General features: G+C 38.7%; 1 protein-coding gene across 5 annotated transcripts in view; it reads left to right on the forward strand.

The window, feature by feature from the left end:
- Nucleotides 1–27,468, forward strand: part of celf4 (CUGBP, Elav-like family member 4) — a 75,556-nt gene that overhangs the window by 35,938 nt on the left and 12,150 nt on the right. For 3 of the 5 annotated variants that reach the window (XM_057360740.1, XM_057360737.1, XM_057360738.1), the window contains exons 3-7: nucleotides 21,945–21,993; nucleotides 25,972–26,100; nucleotides 26,319–26,398; nucleotides 26,486–26,626; nucleotides 26,902–27,040. In XM_057360740.1, the coding sequence (XP_057216723.1) occupies nucleotides 21,945–21,993; nucleotides 25,972–26,100; nucleotides 26,319–26,398; nucleotides 26,486–26,626; nucleotides 26,902–27,040 (538 nt within the window). The remainder of the gene's footprint in view (nucleotides 1–21,944; nucleotides 21,994–25,971; nucleotides 26,101–26,318; nucleotides 26,399–26,485; nucleotides 26,627–26,901; nucleotides 27,041–27,468) is intronic. The other 2 variants (XM_057360742.1, XM_057360739.1) reach the window with 1 other exon arrangement.

The following is a 27,468-nucleotide window of genomic DNA, read 5'->3' on the forward strand; positions in this document are numbered from 1 at the left end:
TTGCATGTGTGTGTGTTTGTTTGTGTGTACCCTTGGAAAACTTTGATTATGTACTGACTTGTTTACTTTATGCTGTAAATCTGGCGTGTGGTGTTGCTTACTGGTTAAAGATCTGGCTGGTAACCAGAATATCGCTGCTGTCCTCCTGAATCCTTGTATCTCCATATTACGTAGTTTGTATATATGATTTTATTACATAATTATTATTAATCATGTTTCTAAGCAAAAGAAAGGGTGAAAAGTTTTTGTCAACTTTGAAAACATTTTTCAATAACGTTTGTCCATTTCCTGAACAACTTGGACATCAGAGGTTTCAGAACGACATCGACAATATCACAGTTGTGCCGTTGAGCAAAATAAGAAAAAAATCCTTATGTTCTTCTGATGACTTTCATTATTATTTCATGGAGATAAGAGATTATGTTTTTCATCTAGTTAATACTGTGTATGTGTTTATTCAACTACGTTATTTACAACATTTTGTGGAATATACAGCCTCGAATTTCCATAAATTTTCAGTTCTTCCGAATTTTCTATAGGTCTGTGTTTAAGTAAAATTATTATTTTTGTTTCATTCTGTAAACTGCTAACTATATTTCTCCCAAATTTCAAATCAAATTATTGTTTATATTTGCAAAAAAATGAAAACTGGAGAAACAGGTCAAAATAACAGAAAAGATGCTCTGTATATTTCAGACCTCAAATACTGCAAAGAAAACAAGTTCATATTCACTTTTAAGCAATACTATTAAAACAGTAATATTTGTGCATGTATTTAGGAAAAGTTAAAATGATTTTTTTATGTTATAGCCTCGATTTTTATCACAGTTTTCATGTATCTTGTCATGCTGTCAGTCTTTCACGTTGCTGTTGGATGACTTTATGTCACTCTTGAGGGTTTATTTCGTTGAAATTCAGCAGACACTGGACTGGAATGGCCACAATACATCTAGAAAAGCTGATTAAATGAACATTTTGAATGGTCGCTTAATTTTTTCTACGACTGTACACTCTAAAAAAAAAGTTGCTTCAAAGGGTTCTTCGATGCCATAGAAGAACCTTTTGGTTCCATAAAGATCCTTTAACATCTGAAGAACCTTTCTGTTTCACAAAAGGTTCTTTGTGGTGTAAAAAGGTAAGAAAGTAAGAAAGAGATGGTTCTTTAAAGAACCTTTGACTGAGTGGTTCTTTGTGGAACCAAAAATGGTTCTTCTATGGCATCGCTGTGAAGATCCTTTATTTTTAAGAGTGTATATTGCTGTACAATATTGTACTGTAAAACAGTTACCAAAATTCTTCAAAATATCTTCTGTGTTCTTCAGAAGTCATGCAGGTCTGGAATGACATGAGAGTGAATAAATTAAGAATTTTCATTTTTGTCATACATATAAGCAACTTTGAACAAAACTATTTTCTAAATGTAAAAATAAAATCTCTATATATCTACAGTATATCTTTATCTATCTATATAATATCTGAACGACAATCTATAACTGTGATGTTGACAGCCCTTCCCCAGACAGATTCATCGCAGGCCAGGTGCTGGTTAACGTGTTTTCCCCCTGCTGACGGATGTATATTTCTTCATTTCTAGAGTGCAGTCTGCCCTGTGTCCCAGCGCATGTCTTCTTTGTGAGATGATAATGAAGTGATTACACAGAATTCTGATCCATCATAGATCTGAAGACAGGGCCTTTGTTGTGACAGATCTTATGCCTACACACACACACACTGTGTGCGTGCACTGTTACGCAAACACTCAAGCCCTCTTATACATTATGCTGCCGGTGAATTTAGACTTTGATAAAAACTTAGGCTTGATGATGTGCTCTGCGTGTACATTCGCTGTAGACTTAAGCACCACTGGATATTTTCTGTAATCTCATTTACAACTAAACTAACGAGTACAAATTCAGGCCCCTGTAAATTCATTCACGTTCATCTATGGAACATAGAAACATAGATGCTTGTTTTTATTTGGCCTACGGCAGCAGCATCTTGCCAGCCCTCTGTTTTACAATAAGCTGAGTAATGAATTATAAACATCAAACTATCGAGTGTTCTATAAACCCCTTGATTGGAATTTATGATCCCAAGTAAAGTTTCCAGGAGGTCGAAGTAAGGACAATTCGGATATTTGTTTTTTTTTTTCAAATTACGTTTAAGTGCATTCCACTCTAATGGATGCAACTAGTGCTGACAGAACGCCATGGGCTTTTCTAGTTCCATATCATATTTGTGCAGTTTGTTCGTCGTGCAGAGATGCTGTCTAAAGTGCAAAAACACAATGAACAGAGGTGCGTACAAAGAAACCCAATGCATTTCTTTTCAAAGCGCTGTTATTTTGCTCTTTGTTGAATTCTATGGATGTTCTAGCGTAGTGGATCTCAACTTTTTTTACTTCAAGGCCCCCCCGTTGTCTACAATCACATGCCCTACCCAATTAAATATTCATATAGAGTTTGGCATAACCGTATTTGCTATAAAAATAACCAAACACCATACAGTACTATCTTAAAGGGATAGTTCACCCAAAAACAAAAATTCTGTCATCATTTACTCACCGTCTTGACATTTTAAACCTGCGTGACTTTCTTCTGCAAAAAACAAAGGAAGATATTTTGAAAAATGTTGGTCCCCATTGACTTCTGTTGTATGCGCACAAAACCTATTCAAGTCAGTGGGGACTAACGGTTTTCATTTACCGACATTCTTCAAAATATCTTCATTTGTGTTCTGCTGAAGACAGAAACTCATACAGGCTTGGAATGACGAGGGTGAGTAAATTATGACAGAATTTTGGGGTGAACTATCCCTTTAAGGCCTCCTTAGGATTGGGAAACACTGTTCTTGCACACGAAAAATAACCTCGCTGTCAAAACGTCTTAGCTTAACAACTAGCATCACAACACGTGGCCGCATCGCAGAGGGACCAGTCATTGTTTTCTGTGCTGAGATTGCATATGCGCTTCGCTGTGCTCCTTGCTAATTGCCGACTCTTGTCAGTTAATTGTGAGTTGTGCTGTTTGAAGTGCTCTGATGTATCACGGCTCAGATGCGAGCGAGTGTTCACCGGCCAGCAGGTTCTGAGGCCGCAGCGGTGCGGTTCACTCATTAATAACGTGGAGGGGGAGCGATCAGGTGTGGCCATGTTTTAATCATCGAGAGAGTAAAAGTTTGATTGCAGTATCGTCAACAGAGCCTGTTTGCTGGGGGAAATGTTTTGATCCTGTCTTTTATATATGTACACCCCTTTGAAAACACTGCATGATTTCAGAGGTTTTGGGACTGGCTGTGGTCACAGTTCCCTAACTGGCATATTAGTCAGTAAGGACTGTTTTTAGACAATGCGTTGAAAATAATTTCAGTGTTAGAATAATCATTTCCTCCACCAACAGAGTTCATTATAAATGCAACCCTGTCAAATTCATACAAAACTTATTTTTTCAAAGTTCAATTTTTCACACTCTAAAAATTTGGGCCAAAAAGTGACAAACCCAAGTTTATAATTCACCCAGCATTGGGTTAAAACAGCACTGCATAAGTTTAAGGGATAGTCCACTGAAAAATGAAACTCACCCTCAGGTTGTTTCAAACCTGTATAAATTTATTTGTTCTGATAAACACAAAGGAAGATATTTGGAAGAATGTCAGAAACCAAACAGATCCCCCATTTACTGCCATAGTAGTGAAAATAAATGCTATGGGAGTCAATGGGGGATGACATCTGTTGGGTTATGACAACATTTTCATTTTTGGGTGAACTATCACATTGATTTGTAACCTGAGTTGAAACAAGCTTTTTTAGAGTGTATAGTCATCCCTATGAGCTTTTTTATTGCTTAAAATGGAGAATAATTTTGCTTACTGTAAATATCACAAGATCACGTTAGAGAAAAGCGCTATACAAATAAATGTGAAATATGAATTATTCTCTTACTTTGGCATCAAATGCAGCTCATCAAGTCAGAATTAAATCAAAACTGTCTATTTTAAAATTGCATCTGTTTTTCTTATAGTGCATATAAATAAAAATGATTTATATTGTTACATGTATACCTTTAGTGACAACTTTTTCTACAAATCTGACCAGTTTATAATTTAAGAAAATTTACTTATCTGTAAAAACAGTATAAAACAGCAGTATAATTGTTTTTCAACAAATGCAAACCGTTTTCAATCAGAGTTGGGGTTAGGTTTAATCTACAATAATTATAATTAGCTCTGCATTAAACAATAGAAGTCTATGATACGTCCATATTCAGCTAAGTGTGTGCGTGCAATGGTTGCAAAAAGTAATCAGCAAAAGACTATATATAATTCCATCTTCATTTTTTGTCTTTTATGCTTACTTGTGCTTTTTCTCTCTCTCTTTATCTATCTGTCTCTCATTCTCTCTATCTCTCCCTGGTCCCTAAGAGTTTTTTTAATTAAAAGGACTGTATGTGTGTGTGTGTGTGTGTGTGTGTGTGTTCATGTTTGTATATCCCTGTGGGGACCTAAACCTGAATACACACCAACACATGGGGACTCGTGTCACCGTGGGGACCAAAATTGAGGTCCCCAGGGGCAAAAAAGCTAATAAATTGTACAGAACAATATTTTTTACAAATCTAAAAATGCAAAAAGTGTTCTATGATCTTTAGGTTTAGGGATAGGGTTAGGGATAGGGGATAGAATATACAGTTTGTACAGTATAAAAACATTACGCCTATGGACTGTCCCCATGGGGATAGTCAACCAAAGCCTGTGCGTGTGTGTGCGTGCGTGTGTGTGTGTGCGTGCGTGCGTGTGTGCGTGCGTGATTGTGTGTTTGTGTGCGTGTCTGCATGCGTGTGCGATTGTGTGTGTGTTTGTGTGCGTGTCTGCATGCGTGTGTGCGCGTGCGATTGTGTGTGTCTGTGCGCGATTGTGTGTGTGTGTGTGTGTGTGTGCACGTGGAAAGAGAGTAAGAGGCCTTCTATAAAGAACCAGGCCTGCTCCCTCGGCCAGGGTTAGGCCTTCGGTAATTACCCTGCTCATTATCGCAGAGGGGATGGGAGACGGGCTGGAGTACTGAAGCCTCTCACATTTTGGACCCTACGGGGATGACAGGGCCGAACTTCTCGCAGGGGCATAGAGTTAGTAGTCTGTTAGGCAGTCGCCCTAAAGTTACAGGATCTCGCCGAGCCCTGCAGAAGAGCAGGTAGGCGGCCAGTGAAGCACAGCACACCATTAAACCCGATTAGGTGACGTTATCGAGACGCTTTATGAGAAATGATGGCCGTGACTGGAGCAGGTCGACTCAGGTTGAGTACCCGTCTGGCTTTTATCAGCACAAGTACACAGTTGCAAGATACACATTTATAGAGCGCAGTGAAGGAGTGTTTGGGAACGTTTAAGCAAAGGTTGCGTGTGGTTTTTTTTACGTATTTGATCGAAACAAAATTATTTAAAAAATTAAATTAAATTGATTAAATATAATGCCTACACGTATTTCTTAAAGATAGCTAGTCTCTTATTTAAATGCCACCTGTCATAATTTTAATCCTGAAATGTTCATTTCAGTGACTTAATGTAACTTTTTTGACAATGAAAGAACATTTGGGTAAGGGTATGGTCATTATCAGCAATATTAATCATATATTATGTTGTGTTACAAACAAACCCAACAGCAATTTACTTGCCATAGTGTTTATTTTTACCCTGGTGCTAGACCATTGGAGCGCTGGCGCTTTATTGCCTCTAATGTGATCATACATAGCATGAAAAACATAGATTTATTGTGGTACCTTTTGGCCTGGAACAGCTGTTATGTGGGTGTGTGTGTCTATGTGGAGAAGCAGCCTGCTGTGTGTGGGCACCACACCACGTCACCCCCCATTTGGAGAACAGAGGTCTGCATCTGGGTGAGGTTTTCCAGGCGTGAGCTGCAGGCATCCGACAGACCCACCCCTCCTCTCTTCTCCACCCTCCCTGCTGATTTGATTAGGCCACTGTCTCTCTGTGCCTGTAATTGCATTTGCCTGTTGCTGTGTGTTTAAGAATAGCCTCGGTCCCCGTTGCCCTCCCCTCCTGATTTCCCAACTGCCTCCGGGAGCGCTCGGGATAACAAGTCGTCATGACAACCCCGCTCACGTTGTGGAACTGTGCTATACTCACTGACTTTGCATTTTCAGTCCTGGGTAAATGTTTTTTTTTTACTGATTATACATATGTATTATACATATTTGAATAAGTGTGTGTGTGTATATGCATACATACTGTACATATATCGCTGCTGTCCTTCTGAAACATTGTATCTCCATATTTCGTGATTTTCTTTGCCATAAAGTCACCCTTTTTTGTTTGTCACTGGGTTTTCCAAATATCTAACCAATAAAAAGTATTAAAAAGAGCTTGTCAACTTCGACAACGCAGTATTTAATCTTTTAAAAAGTGCAGTGCTTTTTGCATTTCCTGTAAAACAGAAAATTTAGACATGAAATTCTGAAGGACAGTGACGATATATGGGAGATCTCACTTTTTATTTTAGTGAATATGTTTATGGTAGTGCTCATATTTGAAAGTCAATTTCTATTAAGATGGATGTATTAAAATCGACAAAAAATGTGATTCCGCCCACATTTACTTTATTGGGATTAGTTTTATTGTGTTTATTTACTTAGTTTTATTACTTACAGTATTTGCCCAAAAGCAAAAATACGATGAAATATGAGATAAAAGATCAGGATTAAATTCACAAAAAATATTCCGTTTTTAATGTTGAAGTGGGTGTTAGAAAACAACAGAAAAATAACAATTGGACTTCTTGATGAAATCTTTTTTAACACATTCGTCTTGGTATTTTTTGCTGTGATTTGCCATAGACTTCTATTGTTTTTATATTTGCCTAATGGTTTTCTATTCGTAACTTTTATTTTCATTTTCAAATATCATTTAGTGTTTTTATTGATCAGTTATAGTCATCTCAGGTTTTACTATCCTTGTGGGGACATATGGAGACTTGTCATAGTTTAAATGAAATACTGTTTTTATTCATTGTTATTACGTATTGTTCATTCTTTTGTTTCACTGGTTTATCCTTTATCATACATTTATTTATATTTACATTTTTTCATCTTTGTAATATATCGTTTCTCATGCCCCGTCTTTCTCCAGAGGACTAGACAAAATTAGAATTTAATTGTATCAAAGCACAGATAACAATAAAGATCTAGAAACTTTTATGTACTATACACACACACACACACACACACAAATTGTGGTGTGACTGTACCATCAAATTACTCAGAATTCATCAAAGCACACATTAATAGTCCCTATATGAGCTCATTCCTTTAACGACAACATGTGTTCATGGGCACATTTTAACATTTCCCATAGTTCACTATACTTGATAGATCGATATTTCTCCCTGCAAGTTGCGGCCGCAAATCTCTACACCCGACCCCATTTTTGTCACCCGCTCCATTACGTCATGTTTCTAAACAGCCTTATCATCTTTACAGCCGGTTCAAGGCCCGTCCTGCAGATGACATGCGGCGCCCCAGTGTTTTATTTCAGAGCAGACGACGGCAGTGCAGTGTAATACGGTGGCCTTCTATGGCCTCTCTCATACAGCTAACAACCACAGCCTTGCGATCTTTTACAAGCGTTGGGCCGGGGATAAATCATTAAGTATGAGCTGTCCACTAATCGCTAAATTACCTACGGAAGGCGGGCCTCCACCGGCTCAGAAAGAAACGGCGTATCCCTTGCCAACCCGCCGCTAGCTGCTGTTAGATGCGTATAAATTGAGCTGAGCAGATGGGTCAAGGTTTTGATTTGGTCGTGACCCGTGCTAATAAATCTGTATGATATAAGCTGAGCGAGGCTAGCGCCCGCTCTCTGGCTCATCATTTATTTTGGTGTCATCCCAGTTCAGAGTCCCAGCGCAATCCCAGAAGTCTCTGCAGTAGGGCACGGCATCGGGGAGCGTGAAGACAACCGGACAAAAACAGGCAATCAGTAAATCGATAAGTTTTGCAACACTAAGCCGACGCACACACACGTGCACACACAGGAAAGAGTTGCACTTGCCAAAAGACATTTTATTGTTTTAGAGGGTGTGCGGGATTTTTTTCATCTCTTTCTATTACCGGTTTTGGATCATTAGGCTATTGATTTTTGTTTGGCCGTGTAAGTGGTTTGCCTGGTCCCTGCAGGGAGAGCAAGGCAGGACTTTTTCTGGTTGTGACAGAAAGTCTAATCCTCACGTGGGCCACGCTGCGCTCCAGGCCTGCACAGGAACAGAGAAACCGTAGAGAGGACTTCGTCTAAGACCTTAGTGAGCTAGGGATTAGTCAGCAAACAATGACTACGGAATAGCCTACTACTTACTATGCAGGATATACGGTGATGCTCTGTACTGCATATTTTGAAGTAAGTAGGTCATCTGGGTATTGCATGCACACTATATACTGCAAAAATAGTAGAGTTAGTAGTACATTACAATGCTATTTCATCAAATAGTGCACTTGATGTGGATTTGCATACTGTAGAGTGTCCCTTTTGCCATTCCGGACGGGGACTGCATACCGCATCTTTGGCGCTGCGTGAAGTCAGAAAATCATTAAAGACCTGTTTATTCATGGCAAGAGTCCATAGTATTTATTATTCATAATTCATTGGGTACATTCAGTGCAGATTATTTGTATCACACCGTACCCAAGTACAGTGTCATGTTAACACATCACTTTTAGACTTCTCGATGCCAGGCCAACAGTCAATTAAGAGAACTTTCCAAAGCCAGTTTTCAAAGCTCGCGTGCTTGATATTCTGCCACTGTACGCGAAGGTGGTCTTTTGTAAAGCGCTGACGTTCTTTGTCGTGACAATAAAAGCCGCCTTCTGAGCCTCACAAACCATCCAACCCGTCCGTGACCCCCAACGCGGGAAACTCTGCGTACTGACACAGGTCTTCATTATAAATTCACGGACGGAGTTTGGGTGAAATTTTTTTACATTAATAATGAAGGGCCGTGTCCCCGCTGCACGGAGGCAGAGCTGGCAGCCTTGGCCGCCCTCCTGACTGTGCAGAGGGTGTCTGCAAATGAAAGCGAGTAAATTAAGGAGAAAAAGCGTCACCCGTGCTGCTCCTGCGCCCCGTGGGGAGAGGACGCTATTTCATTTCTTTTCAAAGAGCAGAAATATGAAACAATGTATCCTTTCAGAAGCCACTATACCTCTCTCTTTTTCTCTCTCTTTCTCTCTGTTTTTTACCTCCTCTCTTCTCCCTTCCTTTTTGAGGTCTGTGTCTTAAATTATTAAAGATTTTAATCATTCTTCTAAAATGTTACAGACTGGCTGGCAGGGGGTGTAGTGAGCTGCTGCCGGTCGGTTTCGAGAGGTGGCGGGGGGCCTGCAGAGATGGGAACAATTATGTTTTAGAAAGTGCTTGAAGTGACTGCTGATCTTTGCTGTCCTTGCCTTTCTGAATCTTTCCATCTTTTCTTTGTTTGCATTGTTTATGTGTGTGTGAGGTCAATATTCGTCACACAGACTATGAGTGGTCCGTGGCCAGTTTCTGTTAAACATTTATTTCGTTTACTTCTTCCAATATCCATAGAACTCTACTAAGACAGTTGTCTCGGTCTGCCGAAGCGGACTGTTTATTGTTGCTGCTGGACTGCGACTTTTAGAGACTTTGGCAAAGCGTGTTGTAATAGCACCGACTGTAAATCAATACACAATTCATGCAAATATCCCACTCCCACGCTTCTTTTATCCCTGATTGTAACTGAAACATTTCTGGTTCCTTTTTCTCAGGGGGTTTGAATCCCTCAGTAGTCTGGTGCTGATTTTAAAAAAGGATTTTAATCAATGCAGAGGATTAAATTGGGAACCTATCCGTTTCACTTTACTTTTGGCAGGTCTTCCTGCTGTCACACTTCGAGCTACCCAGAATCCTCAGAGGTGATAATCAGATTAGCTTCAGTAGGTATACACACATGCAAACATCTGTCATCATGGGAGCAGGGCGGATGCTGGAAACCCTCGGAGACTGAATCAAAATAACCCAGCTGGGCTCTGCGCTCGGATTGAAGGGCTGTGGTGACCTTTGCTAAGGAATATTGCCATTTTGGTGTTAGTCACATGAATGACAGCCGTATGTGTGTGCGGCTTTAGCTTGCTGTTGCTCAACTAGAGCGTGGCGGTAGCAACGCCAGCATCAGGGGTTCGATTCTCAGTGATGTTAAATTCTTAGGGGTGTCACAATAGACAGTATTGAGAACAACAGTGAAAAGAATAAAACAAAATGTTTTAAACAAATGTAAATTCAATAAATCACTACTAATGGCTCTCCCTGATAATCATAAAAATGTACGTATTTACTCCCTGTTAAGGATAAACATTTACTCAGTAACTATTACTCAAAAGTCACTGCAGCTGTAATGCATCAGAGGAGAACTGGTCCTCCCGGCTGAGACTGGTTTCTCTCGAGGTTTCTGCAAATTCCATAAACATTGCTTTTATTAGGATGGTCCACTCTGTTTGTAATCTTTACACTATTTTTCCTCTTTTGTGTTTTCTTTTTCACGTAAAGCTTGAAACAATGCAACATTGTAAAAAGCGCTATATACTGTAAATAAACTTAACTTGACTTAATAATAAAACAGTGATTTTTAATATTGTGTTAACACTACACATATGATAATATTGTAAATAATTCAATTTCAGTATCTGTGGTGGTTACAAACTCTCGAATAAACTAAATGAAAGATGAATTTGAATTATTGCATTTTTTAACAGATATCAGAATAGCATCATTATTTGAATAGTGCATAAATGTAAATGTGTGTGTGTTGAGCTTATTAAAACAGTGGCATAGAGAGATAGCAGGAGCATTCACTGGGAAGCAATAATCTAATAACATGCATGTGAGTTTATTGTTGAGGAGCGGAAGGCAGCGCATCTGCACGACCGTCTATTCTAATGAGTGCAGATGGAATCTGAGATTCCAAAAGTGAACATGTGACGTCACTGCAACACATGCGTCTGATGCAGTGCGTGTGTCTACCCAGCATTCACTTTGCAATGTCATTATCATCCCAAAATAGAGAAACGTTTCAGAAAGGCGGAATATTTCGCCTATATTTATATATAGTCGACTTGGAGTGTATATAAAAGGTCTATAATACCTGCAGAAAATCTGTTACTATTACCATTCATCTCAATAGGAATTGCTTCCCGCACATAAATGGAATTCTGCAGTCATGGGTTTTATACATAGGGGTTTTTCAGCCTATCACATGAGCCATAATTGGCATGTCATGAAAATCATTCCATTTGGTTATATAAAAAAATTGGAATTGGTTTCGAAAAAGATCTGGTTCGCATTCACTCTTTACTTTCTTTTTCTTATTCTCTGGCTTATATTTAATTGAGTACCTGGGTATCTCGAGAAGACTTATTGTGTGTGTGTGTGTGTGTGTGTGTGTGTGTGTGTGTGTGTGCGTGTGTGTGTGTGTGTGTGTGCCTACCTGCCTGAGCATGTCACCGTGCCCTTTTTTGTGTAATGGAGAAAGCATGTGTTCTTTAACGTGTGCCGTGATGTTGTGTGTATGTGTGGGCGATCTTCTGTTTCAGCCCGTGTGTTTAACTCCATTTAAAGCGAGGCAGTTCTTTGCTGTAATGATTGCTTACTGCTGTAAGAGTGTTAAATAGTCCCTGAGGACCGGGTTACTGTGGCCTCTCTCTCAGAAAAAAGCTTATGCGTCACACGCAGCACAAGGAGAGAAGCCGCTTCTGATGTTCGGAGACTTTCCCGTTCTTCTCTACACCTCTGTCGTCTTTATATTCCCCACCAGTTTGACCTTTCTGGCACTGTGGAGAGAGAACACAAGGTGAGATGACTGCTTTTCACATGCCAGCCGATGACAAACCTGACGTGTCACGTGATCAACGCTTGACCCATTTATGTCTAACGGCAGACATAAGCGAGGCGCTGGATGTTAGCGGGTACTGCGTGTGACGTCAACAGGGTTAGTTACACGTCACTTTTGAAAGGTTATAGGAAAAATCGGTTTTGAGTAACCTTGGTTACAATAACTAAATCAGACGTGTGTTTTTTATGAATTTTGTTTATTTTAGTTTGTGCTTGCGCATAAAAATTTACATTCTTAATGTGTGTAATACAGTGCTTATTGTAAATGGGGTGTTTCTTAAAAGCACAGAATCAAAAGAATGAAGGATAGGGTTCAAATTAAATAATTTGACAAAATTATAAAATTCACTTTATTATAAGAGCCCATTAAAAGGACATTTTAATAACCATAATAACCATAATAAAAGTATCCGTATTATATATATATATAATACAACGTATTTGTATGCTGACTGTGCCTTTAATTTCACGTCAAAGAAGTGACCAGAAAGCATTCGAAAGGTCACAGAGAAAGAATAGTCTATTAAAGGAAGTCACCACAATTGGCCTAGTAGTAAAAACCTCATAAATAATCTCCAGGCAAATGCGCAAGTCCACTTAGTGCATCACTTTTGTGTCTCGTCAGTGAGATGAGAGAAAGAAAGAGGAAAGATACAAAGAAAGAGGGAGAGAGAGTCCCCAATTTGACAGCTTTTGGGCTTGTTTTTCATTTTTTATTCATTAGATAAGTAAAAGCAAATACAAGGAAGGCAGGGGGTGGTGTTGTGCTGTGATTTATGTATACTTCTCAGAGAAAACACAGGATTTATTTGCAGCCGGTGTTTTGCACCACACACACACAATAAAGCTTTGCATCACTGGGAATGAGAAAGAGAGAGAGAGAGAGAGAGAGAGAGAGAGAGAGGTTGTAATGTAATAAAGTGGGACGTATTCTTACTCTTCTGACTGTCAGTTTCCTTCCCCGTGTTGTCAAATAAATGCTCTCTTTTTATCGTCACTATCATAATGACCGGAGGCAGCTTATTGCAGCTGTTTATTGCTTTCATATGTGTAATTATGCAGTGATGGGAGAGAGAGTGTGTGTTTGTGATGTGTAATCTGCCTCTCTAATGGATTAGGCCCAACTTTAATGAGCTCATCACACACACACACTGATACAACAGTTCTGAGAAAGGCTCAAATAAAATGAAAGAGGTCGGTGGCAATGCTAAAAAGGTTGAGTACATTATGATAATTAACATTTATCTGTGAATAGATGGTAGACTAAAATCTGCAGCTTGTACATATATGAAACACGTGTGTGTGTGTGTGCGTGTGTGTGCGTGCGTGCGTGCGTGCGTGTGCGTGCTTGCGTGCGTGCGTGCGTGTGTGAGTGTGCGCGTGTGCGTGTGTGTGTGCATGAGTAACAATTAAAGTTTCTTGACATTTTATGTCGACTTTAACCAAGATGCAATGTGTGTATATGTGTATGTACATCCATACAGTATTAAACATACATTTTAATGTTTATATGTGATGAAATATCAAAAATGTTGGAAAAATCTAACAATGAAGATAAATCTCTATGTTATCTTGTATTATAAATAAAAACATTAATAATAAAAAAATGCAGAAACCCCGGGACTGAGGTTACATCCGTAACCAAGACGTTTTCTTACTATGGTAGTCAATGGTGGCCAAGGTTACAAGCTTCCAAATATCTTTCTCTGTGTTCATCATTACAAAGAAATTCATACAGATTTGTAACAATTCGAGGGTGAGTAAATGATGACAGAATTTTTATTTTTGGGTGAACTGTCCCTTGAAGTTCTGAAAAGCTGAACAATTAAAAAAATTGGATAATTAAGTTTATTAATTGCACAACAGCACCCTAAGCTTATTTACATGCATTGGAACAACACTAAACATACGCCTGTAAGCTTTATGCTGATACAAACCAATAAGCGTGAAACATACATTCAAACCTTTACACATCTGCTGTGATAGCATCAGTAACACATTGGGTTGACTGTATTTAGTTGGTAGAACACTTCAACAAAGTGTTTCAAAGTTGGGTTTATTCATTATCGTCTCTCAGGATAGAAATCAAATAGCTATTATTCACTTGCAGACAGCCGCATGAGTAAAGGTGAAAGATCTCGCGTTTCAAATTCAGTTTCAACATAATCCCCATAGGAGCTTCCTGTTGCATTTTATAAATAGGCAAAATATTATTGTGCTGTGGAAGAGCTGTTATGCAGCCACATAATAGTTTAGGAACAGCAAAAGAGATTTCAATGAAATATAACACATTCATCAATTTATAGATAACATGAAATCAAGATTGGCCTCAAACATATTTTTTTCCTAAATAAACGTGTCATGTCTTATTGTACGATTCATCAATGCCTGTGTTTTTAAAGGGAAGACATTTTTTCATAATCTTTCATCAGAATTCAATAATGTTCTCAAAAACAAATATTTGTTTGTCCTGATGTATCCAAGGCCAAATGGGTGGAGGAAAACAATGTTAACATGTTGAATTTGAATTCTGCCCTACATTATTTCCCATGCACTGAATGTTAACTTCTATTTAAAAATATCTCAAACGTGGCAAATTCATGTGTTTAAATGTTCAAACCTCTGATGTCTTTCATTTACATCGCATACAAGTTCTTACAGTAATCGAAATATTCTTTTCATTTTCAATGCCATTTACAAATTATGTTTCCAGCACGCCTTTGTGCATGGCAAAAATGATCTTTTCTGCCGAATTATCCAGGTGTTTCAGAACACACCTGTTATTGCAGAGTTTCTGTGGAGATTGAAATCACACCGGTCGGGCCCTGAAAGACCAATTCCTGTCCCCCCTCCGGTAAAGTTGCCTCGTTTTCATTTGACACAATTTATAGACGTGCCTCCAAAGCCATGCAATATTTTACACTCCTGGATCATTAAACAGAACCCTTCGGAAGCTCTTGAGGTGCAAAGCACTTTTGCGGGAGGTGTAAAATGCGCAGGGTCTTTACGGGCGTCCCGGGTGCCGGGAGAGGAGGAGGAAGAGGGTGGCGGGATTTAAAGAGGCAGCCACGCGTGTCGATTGGGAAGGTTACAAGGAGCCACGGGAGTCCGGCGCTTTAAAGACTTACCTCAGGACATGCTGCAGTGAGAGAGAGAGAGAGAGAGAGAGAGAATGCATGTGAGTTATAGGCACTGTGGTGGTTTAATAATTTAGTAGAATCCAAATTTGAGCAGATGCCCCTGGTGCACTGGAGAAAATAAGGCGGTACTGAATGGGGAATCGAAGGTTCCTGGAACCTTAAAAGTCAAAATCAAGCAGTAAGACTTGAAGACTGTCAAGTAGAAATTGTGGTTGCATGGAGGTCATTGGGTTGCTGTGCATTTTCTCACCGGATATTTTTCTCGTTGTTGTGATGCACCGTACACATTTAATGTCAACAGGAAATCAAGCATATAGCGTTAGTTCTGCCAGGTCACGTGAGTCAAGCTTGCATCAGCTGATCCTCCTCTACCTATAGAAATATGATGCAATCACAGCTTCCGTTTTAAAATTCAATCAGCTAATAGCATCTTATCACGTTGCTCAGGAGCAAATTACCCTCCTCCATCCCCAGCTCCACTTCGCATTTACAATCGGGACTCGACTTCTGTTATCCTTTTCATAAGTCTCAACTACATTTTAATTATGTGTTACACTTAAATGTCTTAAAGAACTAATGATAATTGCGTGTTCTGTTCTGTTTACCCTAAGGGGGGGTATTGCTGCCCAGTTTTGCCCAGAACAGAACCATACCACCAATCTAAACTGTATGCTAATTGTCAATCATTTTTGACGGTAGTGAACCTGACAGAAATAAAAAAAATTCGTAGTGCCTGTTACTAGGGCTGTCACGATTATGAAATTTGGCTGACTATTAATTGTCTAATAAATCATTGCGATTATGACAATTAATTGTCTGTTTTAGAGCTTTGACTTTTAATTCTCATACATTTTTTATTCAGCTTTGAAACGACCATATTGTTCTGAATATAAAGACTATGTTCTTTTTCTTGGAAATACATAGGAAAAAATTGGGTCATCATACTTAAGGTTTAGGCTTTTACCTGTCAACAATACAACCGCCAAATACTTGTAAATTAAGTAAATTGATCAGGGGGTGAATTGAAGCCACCATTAAAATGCTATCAGTCATAGAAAAGCTTCTAGTCTGTTTTTTTCTCACTTGCAAGACTACAATAAAAGTTTACTTCTATGTTAATGAGATTTTGCTAGACTGGTTTACACACTGAAATAATATTAAATTGTACTGCAGGTTATTTTTATGGTATATGCTTTAGTTTTTTTTAAGTGATTGTGTTGTGGTGGTACATTTTACAAGTATTACCATGCTTTAGTTACAATATATACAATAAAATATGCAATATGCAGATGCACTACAGCTCCCCCTAGTGTCTTCTATAGAGATGTGCAATAATTGCGATGATCTGAAACCATCGCGATGAGGTCAAACAATCGCGATGAGACGATTATTATTTCATAATCGTGACCGCCCTACCTGTTACATATTGTGAACAATCCATTGTTGAATGTTATTCCAAAGAAACCTTGTTTGTAATCTTTAATCAAAATCTAATAACTTGTTCTTGTTCTAAAACATTTTCTGTGAGGCACAAGAGTAGAATTTTTTATAGAATGGCAATAGAGCTCGAGCCATACAATGACAATTCATGGTGAAAATGATAGTTCACCCAAGAATAAAGATTCTGTCGTCATTTATTCAACTTCATTTCATTGAAAACCTCAACAACAAAAAAGATATAGTGAAAAATGTCTCAAATGTTTTGTCTATAATGGAAGTCAATGGGGTCCAATGTTTTTTGGTTACCAACTTTCTTTAAAATATCTTATTTTTGTCTCTGTAGTAGCATGAAAGTCACGCAGGTTTAAAATGAAGTGAGGGTTAGGTAATAATGAAAGAATTTTTATTTTTGAGTGAACTGTCCCTTTAAAACGGCACAAACATCATAAATGTGCCATTATAGTGCATGGTCCAAAGAAAAATGTCAGATTTTGAAGTCTGCACACGAATATATATATTTTAGTCTCTTGGTCTGGGTGAGGTTTGGAATATAGCACATGAGTCATTTATGCAATTTCTTCAAAAAAAATGTGAAGAACTGCAGGTAGCACTGAAATGATTTTAAACGTGTTTGTATGTGTGTTGCTGTGTGTTTAAAGCAGCTCTATTGTGCCCTGGAATGACAGTTTCGCTCGTAGCTCATTTATTATAAAAATCTATATGAAAAAAACAATGACATTTTTAGAAAAGTGTACTACTCTGCAGTATCAGTGCATAGGGGTGTTTGTGTGCTTGTTTGTCGGTCAGGTAAACACAAGACTGTGCAGATTCATAATTTATCTTTATGTTTTTATTTCGTATTTGTTTGCTGGCTCTCTTGTATTGAATGGCTCTCAATGCAATCTGAGCGTAGCACAACAAAGGCAGGGTATACCTCATCTTTCAAGAATTACCCACAAATCCTGAAAGAGCTCGTCCCTTTGTGAGGAAATGAAAGGAATATTGTTCCTACTGTGAGGATGAACTTAGAATTTTTTTCTCTGCTTTAGGAAAGTTTGTTCCCTACACTCCCGACGTGACTACAATTCAAAGACTGCAGCGTTTTTTTTGAAGCTCACTTTAACAGTGTTTTACGGACTATCATTTATTTGAATATAAATGGTGTGATATTTATCATACTTATTTTTCTCAGGGAGAGCGGTAGGAAAGTGATAGATTATTCATTGCATTCCTTTCATTTATAAAAAACAGAGGCAGAAAGGGTCAGATGGGATGTAGCTTTTCCCAAAAAGCACTGTTGTGCAGAAACACACACACAAAAGTGCAGATTTCCACAATGTGATGATTAATAGAGATTTGAATACTGCAAAAGCAGAACTGCATCTGTCTGTATATTGATCTAAATCCAAGTGTCTTTTTTCCCGACCATCAGATTACTCTCCATAAATGATTTTCTATGTAATGTGAAAGTTAAAAATACTGAATTTGTTAACAACTGTTTAAGACCATGGAAATCAATAATCCAGAAGGCAAGTTTGTGGTTAAGATGTGCATCCAAAATTGACACTTGTCAAAATCAAGCAATTGGCTAAACTCCAGTTTCATTGGACGCACTTGCATGGCCGAAGTTGACTTCTGGTCTGTGTTTGGTTATAATTTAACAATTGATTTAATATATTTGAGAATAATCTAATAACTAATATACAGCATAAATATCTGCCACGGCTTTGTGATAAACTATTTTTAACTGTCCAAGCTCCATCATTACCAGCACACGAGCGTGAATTTGTGATCCACATCATTGTTTATTGGTTTACAGTTGTACTATGCTATATTTGCGGCCAGTGGTTAATGTGTTCATGCATTTGCAGATATTAGTACCATTTTATTGGCTCTTGTAATGCAATCACGAGCCATGAACCCTCTGAATCCTCTCGTATCATCAGGGGATATGTTAACAGAGATTAAACTCATTTACTATAATGTATAGATGGACTGCAGAATATGTCAGAGCCGTGGACTTGTGGTTAGCATTTATCTCTCAGAGCCATTGTTCAGATCCTACAATGTGTTCCTTTAGCATCTCTAGTAATTTGTGTTGCCCGGCCCTGTGTACTTCCTGTAAGTTAAAACGATCATAATTATGATAATACATAAAATTATTGTAAAAATACGCACATTCTACATTGAACATTCTTAACCAGTCCTAGTGTCTGCATCCCCCACGAGGATGCAGAGGTACTTAAAGTGATACTCCATCCAAAAATGAAAATTCTGTCATCTTTTACTCCCCCTTAAGTATCAAATCGGTATAAATTTATTTTTTTCTGATGAACACAAAGAAAGATATTTGGAAAAATGCTACAACTGACATTTCTGTGACATCGTTGACTACCACAAATAGAAAAAAAGTATTGGATTTTTTTTATTCTGTTGAACACAAAATGAGATATTTTGAGGAATTTAGGAAAGCACAGTTCTAGGGCACATTTTTTCAAATATCTTTGTGTTCAACAGAACAAAGAAATGTATACCGATTTGTAACAACTTGGGGGGAGTTGTCCATGACATAATCTTCATTTTTGGGGTGTGTATCCCTTTAATATGGGAAATATTTAATTTATTTTTGTTAAACTTAACTTATAAAATATTAAAGTAACTGCTTGTGCAATTCCAGTCTATTCAAGAAATTAAAACGCGTGCATATGAGCTATGTTGAGTTTTAAATGTGTGTTGTTGACACATCACACTATTAAATCTTTCCCCACAGTATTGATCTCTCTTTACATTCAAAGTTGTAAGACGTGATATCAGATGTACCACTGCTAAACAAATGCATGTTAGAAACACAACAACTAAACAAAGGAGACTGTGATGCTGAATCGAACACACAGGTGGTGCGTCACGGCTCATCTCTGTTTCCCGGACGGTTCAAAAAAAGGCTAACAGGAGGAAAGAGAACCCTGTGGTGAAGGACACTCCCTCGGCGTAGATGTGAATCCCACATGTACGTTTCTTTGGCCGTTTAGCCCTGCGTGTGGGTCCCAGCATGCCAGAGAGTGACATCATCATAATGCCACACCACGCTGCGTCTCAGTGGCGGAGATGCTTACAGCAGGGCCTGTACAGATGGAGAGAAGACGTGTGGTGAGGGTGTGTGTGCATGTGCGAGGGCGTGTCTCTCAGAGAGATAGAACAACATTAAGGAAGAGAGGAAGTTTTTGTGTTTCTGTATGGTTGGGTAATTTTGTGAAATTATATGTGATTATGTCGACTTTGCGTCTCTCTGCGATAAAGGCACTTTCTGCCTCTACCACTTCTGTGTTTCCTTTGTGTAAAAGGTTTTGCCCTCTTTGAATACGGAGCTTGGCGTAACTCGTCTCATTTTGGGCTGCTCGATGCTGCCATCTAGCTGTGGCCGACGAAAGTCCCCAAGGGGCCTGGCATCACAGTTCGAAAGTTGAAGCCCACGGCGCCGGGCGATGACGAATGTCTCTAAATGCCACATTATGCTTCATTCAGCTCAATTTTACGACGTGCCATCACAACCAGTTTTAGTGCGTACGTGTGCATGAGATCGTTTCACACGTACCTGTCAGTTTTAACCTGGCACTGTGAGTGCATTTCATACGTGTCCGCCTGACGGGAAACACTGTGTGTGCGTGCGTGTGTGTGTGTGTGTGTGTGTGAGGAGCTTCAACACGAGTGTGTCTCCTTCCTGGGTGAGCTGTGCTTGGGAGAACACAATTAGCTCACATATCGGATCCATTTGTGCCGTTCAGAGGCAAACATTAAAATGTATGCGAGTAGAAGCCTGCTGGGATATCGAGTGTGTGTGTGTGTGTGTGTGTGTGAGGCTGTGACCTTGTTCCGCTCCCGATCTATGTCCCAATCTACCTCTCTTTCCCTCCTCCTCCCTCTCTCTCTTTTCACTATTCTCTCCGCCCTCACTATCAGCAGCTATGGTAAAATAAATAATGCATCAAAACACATTAAAAACATTAGCTGGGCTTTACTGCCAATAAAACAGGAGGATGCTGGGGATGGAGAGAAATAAGGAGTCGAGTGATGGGGAGTGAAAAACCTAGTGAACTTTATGAAGTGAAAAGCCCCAGAGCCGTTTGCTCATTTGGCCCCGAGCCAGGGCGCCACAGGTGTGCTGACCAGGTGCACCGTGGGTATTTTTCTGTCCTAATTGAGTGACTGCGAGTCCGGTAAAATATGCGATTGGAAGAGGACTTTAATAAACATAATTGGGGGTTTATTGGCATAGTTTATTGAATTAGTTTATCATGATTATGCATCAGCAAGGACGACCGCAGAAGCGCACACACAACTTTGTTCAGAGCAAATCTTGATCGATCTTGCTCGTTGAAGCCTTTTTATTATAGTGCTGTATACGTAGTGTACTTATAGTTTATTAATGCTGCTATATATGGAAATCTATTTCAGTCTGTTCAAGATAGCTGCTTTATGGGTGGGGTAGGGTAGGGCCAGGTGTGGATGTCCCGTTCGTGCAAATCAAACACCGGAAGAAGTTACCCACTCTTTCACAACTCATTTTAATGAGAAGTACGAACAGAACAAATAGTAGGTAGACCTGTGCAATCACAGCAGTTTGGTAATAGAGAAATGCAGCGTGCATCTGATGCAGGTGGGGGGGAGTCATAGCACATCGATGCTCTAAGCGACCGCTGATATCGCCGATGACAGGATCCGTCACTCCGCATGTGTTTTCACCTCTACTCTCGTCTCTTCTCCTTTCCCTGTTGTCCTCTGCTATTTTCTTCTCTGCTCTCCTGGTGGCAGCGTAACAATTGGCATTATTAAAAATGTATTGCCGCAGACCATTTCATAGCTTACTAGCTTACATGTATTATTGAGCCGCAGTGGGTTGGGAATCTAGCTTCAGCGAGAGAGGCAGGGCAAAATACTTTTTGTGATGGTAAACTTATTTCAGGAAGACCACACACACACACACACACGCACGTTTACATTTAAATAGCACACATGCACACACACTTACAAATTTGCATATTCAGTATAAGTTGTGTTCTGCATGCTGTGATGTCATGTGTCGAACTAAACTCTTGCTCTGTACTTTTGTAAACCTGTGTATAAGTCACTCGATAAAACTGTACGTTTTACATTTAAAATGATGGTTATCCATTCATTTTGTATTCGTTTATTTCCACTAAATTTGGCATGCTTGTGTATCGCGAAGTTGTGGATTTGCCGCACGAATCTGTACAGCAAACGTTTAAAAAAGTCCACTGATTCTGTCTGGGCTCTGTAATGACTCATATACTTCCATAGTCGTTCTTTTCACTGTGCAAATGTGATCACTTCACTTGACTAGTTTTTATGCTCAACTACAAATCTAACGTCTTCTGTCTCTTTTCTTTCCTTTATCTTCCCCCGTCTCTTTCCCTCCCTCCTTCTTTCTCTGCTGCACAGATGAACAGGCCGATCCAGGTGAAGCCGGCTGACAGTGAGAGCAGGGGAGGTGATTGCCAACTTCTCGTTTTTATTCTATCTTTTCTTTTCCCCCCACCTTCCTGTCACTCTGAATCAGCGTCACCATTACTAGACGTCCCGTTCTTAGGTGTCATATTTAATGACGCAACTCTACGAGACCCGACAGTCGTACGGGCCCCAGAGGATCTTGGGGCTGGCCCTTGCAGAACTTATATAAATGCTGGACACTCCTTTTGTCTGATTACCCTTCATGTAGATAGGACAAGGTGCTGGCGTTTTATTTTTTATTCCACACACTGGAAAATCTGTGGAAAGCTTAAGATATTATGCTTTTAAAAGACTTTTAAAATGTAAATGATTTAGTGCTTCATCGTTGGCTCTCTGGTTCTTTATAGATTAAAAAGTTTTTAATGTTACAATATAGAATTTTCATTAATAGGAGCTTTATGGGAACTTAAAGGGTTTTCCTATAGCATCACTCACCTAAAAGATTTTCTTGACGTAAACTTGAAGGGTTTTTTCTATGGCACATGCCAAAAGTTTTTTGTATCATTTATTTGAAAGTATGTTGTGTTGGTCTATGTGCGTGCATTGGACAGTTTGATTGAGTCCCCAGGTTGGCATAGGTTTTGTATTGCACACGCCATAGCATGTGGGTATCTGTATGTCACTTACAGGCGAAGTGGAAGTGGTTTGGTAAGAGATAGCTTGTCTTTTCCCCCCTTTTGGATCCGATTTTGCGGATAACCAAGATTGATGGCCCCACAGAGAGAGCGACACGTACGCGGGGACAAGTCAGAGACGGAGGCACCTCTCCCTCCTTCCATTTCATCCCATACGTTCCTTCCTCTAATTGAGAGTCTCTTCTCTTACTCACACTTGACAGATCAATTGTCTTTCTCTTGACGGACAGCCAAATTTATCCCCCTGTTAGCCCTGTAAAAACGCAATATATGTCCCCTCAAAGCCCTCTGATTCCACTGGAAAAACTGACGCGACCGATCCAATCACTAGTCACTTAAAGTGAATCGCTGGGACGGAGAGAGAGAGCTAAAGGTCAAAGTGGGGAAGACAAGGAAAGGAAGTGAGAGATGGAAAGACAGAGCGGGCGAGAGACAGAGAGTCAGGAGAGAGAAAGCGGAGGGGTGGTCATGAGGATGGAATAAGGATGGATATCAGACGGAATGAAAGGAAACAGTTGGAAATACTGGTTAGAGAAAAGAAGAAAAGTTGCTAAAGCAAAGATCTTCTGATTAGAGTAGCCTATTTCAACTCATCCCAGACATACAATCCGAGATGTGAAGAATGTTCCAGTGGCCACCGTTAGATATTTATAAAACAGCATTGGTTTCAAGCAATTATAGCCGTGCACCTCTTCTCTGAACATAATGAATTCTTCATTCGTTTTTTTCGCTCGTTTTTTTTTAGTCTCTTTGAATAAAAGCATCTGCTTTATTTAAATATATGTAAATGTGAAATGTAAATGCTGATTGTTCTAATGCTGAGAGTGTCAAGAGCGCTATTCTGCTCATATAAATTATCCATTAAGTCCATTAAGATGGACAGAGGATAGACAGCGGTATTTCTGGTCAAAGGGGAAAAAATACATTTTTATAGACAAATGCTCTTTGAATCAGAAAATCTGCTTATACATTCTCACATTCGCTCTCTCCCTTTTGACACTGTTTGATTCTGAGCCAAATGCATGTGTGTTCAATGGCATTTCTCTTACCTGTGTTTAGTGTGTGTGCGTGTGTGTGTTTGTGCATTCTGGATATGTGGACCACACTTGTAAACATTCCCCACTGTGAAAGGCCAGAGTGGAGATTAGTCTTGTTGACTGGGCAAGGACACCCTGTCAGAGAATGTTAGTGAGCGACGGACGTGAAAAAAAACACACGTGAAAACACACACATTCCTGCACACAATTGTGATCATTAATATATCTCCATCATGGACCCAATCAGACATTAGACACACTTGTCTTTAACCAAGCAACACAATAAAGATGTGTGTCTATGCAAAAGCACTTGCATAATCAAACAACAGATTATTTAGTCACTTACATCACATTATGCTGTATGCACAGAAGCCACTATTTGAATTTACTGTGTATGTTATTGTGAGCGGTATCATTATGTGGTTTCCTAAGTAGCAAAAACTCAAGATCAATTTTACTAGAGTAAAAAATACAGTAAGGGTATCAGACTATGGTACTTCGTATGACACCATGTTTACATGGCACACCTCTGTAAATAAACAATGGTAATACTATATTATTACCAAATAATATGGTAATACCAGGCTACCTTTTGTAAAGAGACAAAAGTAATTCATGAATAAATCTTAAATATATTGTATGTAGTAATTAAGATTAGTTTTTTGTGTTCCCAGATGTCTGGAGAACAACAATTGGGGTTTTTTTTGTTCTCAAAATGCAAAACGTTTTCTTTTAGTGGAAGGATTACGGTTTGGAGTCAGTATTATTTATAGACGTTTCATCGGACGCATGCACCTGGCCTGAAGTTAAGCTCCGGTCTGTGATGGTTTATCAGTCTGGCAAGTGGTTAATAATATAACTAGGGCTGTCAAATGATTAATCGTGATTAATCGCATCCAGAATAAAAGTTTGTGTTTACATAACATATGCTGGTGTTCTGTGCATATTCATTTTGTATTTATAAACGCATACACATAAATGCATATATTTAAGAAAAATATAAAATATAACTATTAATAAACTTTTATTTACAATTTCAATTATTGGTAAATATAAATTAATACATTTAAAATTTATAGACAAGTATGTATATGTTTTGTCTTTATAAATACAAAATTAATATGCACAGTACACAGATATATATTATGTAAACACAAACCTTTATTCCGGATGAGATTAATCGCGATTAATCGTTTGACAGCCCTAAATATAACTTATTATATTTTAATCAATTCATATTCATTTTGATATATATAAATGTTTTATAATAATTGTATTAAATAAACAATTTGTTGTTTGTTCGTTTAGCCAAGTAACGGTTCTTTTACTGGTAAGCCAAAATAATACAGGCTTGGCATACTTTTAACTTGCTCGCTAATGTAATTTTCTTATTTCTTTTGCTTGTTATCAGAAATCATCTAGGGACTCTATTCTTTGCGGATGTGTACCCGAAGTTAAGTTTGGGCCACAAAAGCTTGCATGCGCAGTAACGTTTCTTTATGTTGTTGCTTTGAAACCGTCTATAATTAGCAATATATTAAAACAGAAGTGTACGTCCTCATTTAGATTTAATTAAGCGAAATAAATGTGTGCGTGAATATTTATGCACTGCCATTCTCATTCCCTGAACATCCTATAAATATGCGTCTTGTTTTTTCCTTGTCTCGAGTTTAAAACACGCAGCACTGACAGCGCAATTACAAGCTAATAAAACCCTGAAACAATACACCTTTTGTTTCCCTCACGCTGATGGGTAATTCGATAATGTCTACATAATCTGATAAATAAAAGCACAAACAATAAACAAGGCCTCCTGGGGTGGCGGGATCGACTAGGAGAAAGGTTCTCCACAGATTTCTCGCTTGTGAACCCATTTCATTATACAGTAGCACAGACTATGTGTTCGGCTGTTTGCTCGATTTAGATACAGAAATCTGTATATTGGATAAAACAAACATGCATTGCGGGATTGATTGTGTGAATGTGTTTGGAGATCCTCTGCTTCAGTTTGAGATGGGATTCACTGTATTTACTTTGGGACTTTACATTTTGTCTGTGCTGTTGCACTTCAGTAATGGTGTTTTTTCATTGCAAGAGGGAAAAAACATTCTCTTTCATTTTGCTTTTATACATTTGGTTAGAAAAGCTAGAAATGTAAAAATGAAGAACAATACAAAGAGCGTAATAAAATAGAATCTCCTGTTGAGAGATTAAATAAAGTTGTTGGATAGAAAATGGCTTTTTCTTTCTATGTGGTATGTCACGACTTCACTATGTTTGTTTCAGAAGACAGAAAGCTGTTTGTAGGCATGCTAAACAAGCAGCAGTGCGAGGACGACGTGCGGCGTCTTTTCGAATCGTTTGGCTGTATCGAGGAGTGCACCATCCTCAGAGGTCCTGACGGAAACAGCAAAGGTCCCGTTCATCTCTTTATTTGCCCAAGTCATTAACAAACATCATGCAACTTGATAATGAATTTTTCACAAAGATCTGAATAAATGCTAGCGGTGTATATTCAAATCTCTCTCTCAAGAGGTCATCCTTGATCTGTTTATACAGTAATATTGATTATCATGTCATTCCAATGCCGTGCTGATATTAAAGTGTTTCTAATTGTGTTTTTTTCCCTATAGGTTGTGCGTTTGTGAAATATTCCACTCATGCAGAAGCTCAGGCCGCTATTAGTGCTTTACACGGCAGCCAAACCATGCCTGTGAGTGCCAATGTGTCTGATCGTGCACTTTTGTATCATTAGCACATTGAAGAGGATCCTCATTCTGTCTCTGTGTGTGTGTTTTAGGGCGCTTCCTCTAGCCTGGTGGTGAAGTTTGCAGACACAGATAAGGAACGGACTATTCGACGTATGCAGCAGATGGCTGGTCAGATGGGCATCTTCAATCCGATGGCCCTGCAGTTTGGAGCGTATGGTGCCTATGCACAGGCAAGTGCTTGCTCTCTCTCTCTCTCTCTTTCTCTCTCTCTCTCTCTCTCTCTCTCTCTCTCTCTTTCTGTCTCTCTTGCTTTCTGTCGCTTTTCTCTTATTACACACTATTTCCCCCCAATACTGCAGCGTCTCCTTGTTATTCAGTGAAAAAAAAAAGTGTTGACTCTTAAATCTTGGTCATACACAATGCTCTTTGTATTGTATTATCGTCGTAGCATGTTCTTATATTTATTTACAGTAGTGTGTGTGTTTGGCTGGGTGTTTTCCCTCAGGTCCAGCAGCAGGCCGCACTGATGGCATCAGTAGGTCAGGGAGGATATCTAAGCCCCATGGCTGCTTTTGCTGCCGCACAGATGCAACACATGGCCACCATCAATGGCCTCCCAGGGGCTCCCATGACCCCAACATCAGGTGAGATCATAAACACAGACAAATGTACTTACACATAGCACAGTGTTTTGATATTTAATGTGTGGGAACAAAACAAGAAGAAAATCTTTTATCAGAGCTGTGACCTACTGGTTATCATGTAACTATTTAAAATATATTTTAACATAAATAATAATTATTAATATATTATTATTAATATAAAATATATACTAATTATTAATATACAATCATATTTTTCATAAAGATTATTTTATTGTAGTTTTATTAATATTTTGAAATTACTTTCATATGTTTTTATATTTAAAATAAATGATATATTTTTAGTTTTTATGTTAATTTTCATGTTATGTCATTTTATTATATTAATTAATATTCTATTTATTATTTATTTATAGGTTTATTTTATTTCAGTTTTAGTATTAGTTTAGTATTTATTTAGTTCCAGTTAA

Source organism: Triplophysa rosa, linkage group LG19 (genome assembly GCF_024868665.1).
Source record: "Triplophysa rosa linkage group LG19, Trosa_1v2, whole genome shotgun sequence".
Lineage (NCBI taxonomy): Eukaryota > Metazoa > Chordata > Actinopteri > Cypriniformes > Nemacheilidae > Triplophysa > Triplophysa rosa.